This window comes from Triticum dicoccoides, chromosome 4A (genome assembly GCF_002162155.2).
Source record: "Triticum dicoccoides isolate Atlit2015 ecotype Zavitan chromosome 4A, WEW_v2.0, whole genome shotgun sequence".
Taxonomy (NCBI): Eukaryota; Viridiplantae; Streptophyta; class Magnoliopsida; order Poales; family Poaceae; genus Triticum; species Triticum dicoccoides.
In genome coordinates, this window is record NC_041386.1 from 549,004,217 (window position 1) to 549,009,926 (window position 5,710).

General features: G+C 38.7%; 1 protein-coding gene across 1 annotated transcript; it reads left to right on the plus strand.

Moving 5' to 3' along the window:
* The first annotated feature begins 2,267 nt into the window (after nt 1–2,267).
* LOC119283637 (B3 domain-containing protein Os03g0619600-like) lies at nt 2,268–5,393 on the plus strand. The gene is made up of 5 exons (XM_037563101.1): nt 2,268–2,559; nt 3,542–3,651; nt 3,743–4,184; nt 4,277–4,497; nt 4,732–5,393. The coding sequence occupies exons 1-5, from the start codon at nt 2,268–2,270 to the stop codon at nt 4,987–4,989; spliced, it is 1,323 nt and encodes a 440-aa protein (XP_037418998.1). The 3' UTR covers nt 4,990–5,393.
* The last annotated feature ends 317 nt before the right edge of the window (nt 5,394–5,710 follow it).

The following is a 5,710-nucleotide window of genomic DNA, read 5'->3' on the forward strand; positions in this document are numbered from 1 at the left end:
TGTTAGCCGAGTGGCTGCCCCCAACTTCGTGTTTTAATTTTCTTTTCTCTTTTGTTAATTTTGTTTCTCACTTTTCTTTGTTCTTTTGGTTATTATTCTACAATTTTTGTATATGTCAACAACATTTTTCTAATACATGTGTAATATTTTTCCAATACAAATTAATAAATTTTTGTAACACATGGTCAATATTTTTTCTATACACATTTTTCAAATTCTTGATTAAAATGTATCAAATAGAGAATTAATAATTTTATATAAATTTTTAACATTTTTAAATATTTGATTAATTCTTTTCAAATAAAAAGAATATATATTTTTAATACATGGTGAACATTTTTTCTATACACATTTAACATTTTTGAAATAATTGATTAACATTTTTCAAACACATGTTCAACATTTTTTAAAATGCTATATTAACATATTTATATACATGATCTAATTTTTCCTTATTTTTAAATATAGGGTAAACATTTTTTATATACACATTTAACATTTTCCAAATGCTTTACTAACATTTTTCAAATAATTACTCAACATTTTTATATACATGATCATATCTTTTCATCATTTTATTAATACATGGCCAACATTTCTTTTCTATCCGCATTTAACATTTCCCAAATGCTCGATTGACATTTTTCAAATACTTGGTCAACTTTAAAAAAAATGCTAGATTATCATTTTTATATACATGATAAAAAATTTATCATTATTTAAATACATTATCTATAATTTTTCTATACACATTCAACATTTTTACGAATGTTTGATTAACATTTGCCAAATACTTGTTCAACATTTTTTAAATATTTAAATAAACTAAATCAGAAAACAAATGGAAAAAAACAAAAAATAGAGGTTGTGGCCGGCCGTGCGTGTGGGCTGAAGCGAGATATAGGTGTACCCGTCGTTCCATGTGTTCACTCGTGACTGGTCGTGGTTGATCGGTGAATGGTTGACTTCTGAAAAAAAACCAAAAAATCGGCAAAAATCGAAATAAAATATAAATTCGAAAATGCTCATGGATTTTGAAAAAAGTTTACATACTCCAAAAGGTTCAAAAATTATGAAAAATATTATTGATTTAAAAATTCATCAAATTTGAAAAAAAAGTTCATCAGTTTTTTGAAAAATATCGTCAAATTTGAAAAAAATCGTCAATAAATATTATAAATTCATTTATTTGGATAAATAGTTTATTGAATTTGAAAAAAAGTTCATCAAATTTCTAAAAAATTCATCAAAAAATGAAACAATTTCATCAAATTCAACAAAAAAAAAGAACCAGAAAAAAGAAAAAAAGAAAAAGGAAGAAGAAGAAGAAGTAGAAGAAGAAGAAGAAGAAAAAGGAAAGAAGAAAAGAATAAGAACACGAATGGAAAAAGAATAACAGGCAGCAACCGTTGATTGGCGTAGCGGCCACTGTTGTTCTCACTTAGCTGAGAGAGATCTTCTGTTCGAATCCATTGAGCGCACACCCTTTTTTGGTTTAAACAGAGAGAAAAAAGAAGCAAAACAGGTCGGCCCAGCGTGCAGGCGGGGGTGTGCGCCTGATTGCAGAAACACTACAAACGGGGGCCTGAAGCGCCTTTTAGGAAATGTCGGAGAGAGTGGCGTTCCCAGGGAGCTTAGAGTTGTAGAGAATAACTATTAAGGATTCTCTGTCAAAATTGCGCACAAGTTGGTAAACATTGAAGAACCAAAAAAAGAAACATGAAGAAAAATCAAACGGTATCGGTCCAGGAGCGCCAGTGCGAAGGTCTCAGTGAGAGTCGCTTCCTTTTTGTTGTTCTGTTTTGCGGAAAAATTCGGATCTATTTATCAACTGTCATGACAGTACAAAAAATATCAAAATCCCAATCTATTCATCAACTGTCATGACAGTACAAAAAATATCAGAAGTAATATAAATTACATACTGACTGGTAGACCACCTAGCGACGACTATAATCACTAGAGCAAGCCGAAGACGCGTCACCTTCAACACCCCTCCGTCAATGAAGTCGGACAAACCTTGTTGTAGTAAACAAATAGGAAGTCGTTATGCTAAAACCCCATAGGACCAGTGTATCAGAACAACAACCATCACCAATGTAGAGAAGTGTAGATCAGAATTATAAACCTATAAACACATGAACACAGCCAATGGAAGACTAGATTCATAGAGATCCACTGAAGATCAACACCGATCAAATCCCACGAGATCCGCCACACAGACACACTTCCATACACCCTTTGACAATGGTAGATGCAGCGCTGCGATGAGGTTAGGTGAGAAGGACCTTATTCCATCTTCAGGGAGTCGCCGCCGCCTCGCATTTCTGAAGAGGACACAAACATTAATCAACCTCAGAAGAACACCTAAAAATAGAGTAGGAGTCCTCCCGCCGGCAAGGGTCGGGGTTCACCGCGCCTCCAAGGACCTAAGACCACAGGAGATGAGGCAGACCGGCGGTGGCTCCGACGGGAGGCATGAGGTCCATGTCGTCTGGGAGGCCTTTCTTGGGGACAAGGACAACTTTTCTGCTTTCATCATTCTAGACGAAGTCCTACGTTTTGTTGTGATTTTTTTTAAAGCGTGATTTGTTTTCATTCAAATTTGGCTCCAAAATTGAATTTTTTAATCACCCTTGCTCTTAAATCTGAAACAAGACTTCTAAGAATTTTATTTTGTTTCCTTTTAAAATGAAATCCAGCACCCTACTAGTACCTCGTAATCACCGAACGGTGCCAACTTTCTCTTTTGACAACGTTTTGACCAAAACCTCCCCGCTTCTCCAAGACGGGCCTACAAGTCTATGACCGGGCTACTAGACGTGTGATACAGTGCCATCATCCTAGGGCCGTAGAGTCCCATCCCATCAGAGCAGCAGAGACAAAGAATGAGAGGGCAAATCAGGGCATCCTACAGGCCTTCCGTTCGGTGGCTCCACTTGCTTCTTCTCTCCCTCCTCCGCCTTCCCGTGGTATCCATGCTTGCTTCTTCAAGTTCCAGCAACACATCAGCGTTGTGAGCCTTGAGTACTACTCCCTTCCGGCCTGCATTGCAGTGAGTGAGTCCTTGGCTTTTGGTTGCTGCCTAGCCTTTGGTTTATCTCCTTCCCTACATGTGCATTTTGCTTCTTTTCTTTCAGCCCTTTTGTTGGGGAAACTCTCAGAATTTACCAGAGGGAGAAGCTATACATGTTTCTTTCTTGTTAGAGATCAGGTAATTTGATGGGTGCGTGCAGGGGCTAAGCATTTAGGCGTTTGTAATTTTGCTTGATCTTTGGCTGGTCGTTTGTACAAACTCCCTGTAATTTTGCTTGATGTTCATGGTACAAACTCCCTGTACTTAGGCGTTTGTACAAACTCACTGTACTCTGTTTCTTGATTCCATCTTAATATACCACAAGGCACAAGCAGTTGTCCTGCATGATTCGGAAAAAAGAAACTTAATGAGTAGGTGCAGTGTAAAAAATGCTGCAGAGGATACCAAGATTTTCTTTCTCTGCCAGTCATAATCTATGTTTTTCTGCTTACAGGACATAAGTAGGCGGCGAGATGAGCAATTCCTGTGAGTGCTGCAAGAGATACTGGACTCATTTGCATGGAAAGGTCAAGTGTTTCTTCACGCACATGGATAGACACTCTAGGCATAGCATGGTAAGCTCAGTGGTGGGTTGCCTTGATCATTGAACCGGTAGCAATAAGACATGTTCTAAACTAACACTAGTAACAATTAAAAAAATTGCAGGTCATACCAGAGAGATTTGTGAACTATTTCGCGTGGAAGCTGTCAGGAACCATTGAACTAGAAGCCCCCAACGGCAATGTGTACGATGTTGGAATTACTGAGCGTAGGAACAAAACATTACTCAGATCTGGGTGGGAGGCGTTTGTCGATGCCAACCATATAGTAGAGAACGACTCATTGATGTTCCGATACCGTGGAAGTTGTCGCTTCAAGGTTGTGGTCTTTGATTCTAGTGGTTGTGAGAAAGTGGTGTCCTGTGCTCGCATACTGACCAATATTAGTGATCAAGAACCAAGCACAAATTCTGCAGACATTTCGACCAGTTTCAGTGATGGTAATACTCCTTCGTCAGTACGAGCACGATCAGATGATTGCCAGAGTGGAAGCTCAGGCCACCGTAGAAAACGAGCAAAGAAAGATGTGATATCTTATCCTTCGGAGGGTTCGTCAGATTAACTTTACAACTGACTTGTGACTATTGATCATACCATTTTGCTGCAGTTACCAACCCTTACTCATGAAACTATTTTACAGGAGAAGACAGTCCAGATGAGCACAAGTCATCTGAATCCGAAGATATTGAACATATTCGATTAACACCCGAGCATGATGATACAGACCCCTGCATGATGCCAATGGGTACCCGTCTAACGCAAGTGCAGGAGAAGAAAGTTCTAAAGAAAGTAGGAGCCATTGCATCCGATCTGCACATCTACGTCGCAGTCATGACCAGGCGCATTGTCCTCGTCTCCCTAGTAAGTCTAGTCTAGAATAATATTCTTCTGATTTTGGGTTGACGGTTATTTTGTTTTGAGAGAAATCAGTCCACATAAGCAAATATGCTACTACCAAGTACCAACCATAGTTGTTTCACAACAGCTGTTTCAGCAACAGTTCATACTTGTTATCTACTGCCACTCATCTACATATTTGCAAGCTTGCATTTTATTCTAATATGTTCAGTATTCTGCGTGTATTTGAACAAACAGACCTTCGCCACACAATACTCTGAAACGTACCTTCGGAAGGGGAGCCGGAGTTTGGTGCTTCAGGCTGAGGGGAAGAGCCAGCGATGGCATACTGAGTTGCACGACACCAAACGGACCCTGAGGATATGTCGAGGCTGGACTTCTTTTGCCAGAGACAACAACCTGCGGGAGAGGGACATCTGCCTCTTCGAGCTAATGAAAAACGAGGGGGAGCAGAAGAAGATGATGGTCTATATCATTCGCCGTGAGCGTTGCTAGTTTCACGCTCTTGACAAGAGGCAGAGAGGTCTCTGCTCTTTGTGCTGGCATTTTGTATGTTGCTGATGGGGCTCTTTGCTGCTTTTGTGATCTGGAAGTAGAACTATGGGCATGGCCACTCTGGAATGAGTAACAAACCTATATCTGCATGGCAAACTAGAAACTTAGTTTTAAACATAAACAGGTTGTGATTTCTTTCTTCAGTGGCAGCCCTATTTTGTGGCATGAATTTAAACTAGTTGTGCTGACAACGTTTGTATGAGGAAGCCACTTAATTGTTTGTATCCTCTGAAGTTTGTTGAACTCATGATGCCTAGTTTCTTAGTTCACTTGTGTACTTCCCTTGGGTTGATGCAAATTCAGTGCATATCAGAATGTACTCTACTCACTACGGTAAATCCAACCACAAAGAATATCCAGGAATTAGTGAGACAGCATTCAAGAAGAAGGACCGAGTGGAAGATCGCAAGACAATTCGTCTGGATGGATGGATCTTGTCTTCAATGTCACTTCTACTTTATTTTATTTCCTTTTTGGCCTAGACATGTACACCATTGAAATTGGTTCTGAGAGCCATGCCATATACGATTATGAAACAATTAATTTACCTGAAGAATAAGTACATATTTCTTTTTTATACTATTTCAGTCAGTTTCAGCTATATTAGGATCAGACACCACTATTTTGAAATTTTAATATTCATAATCTTAACGAGGCAAAA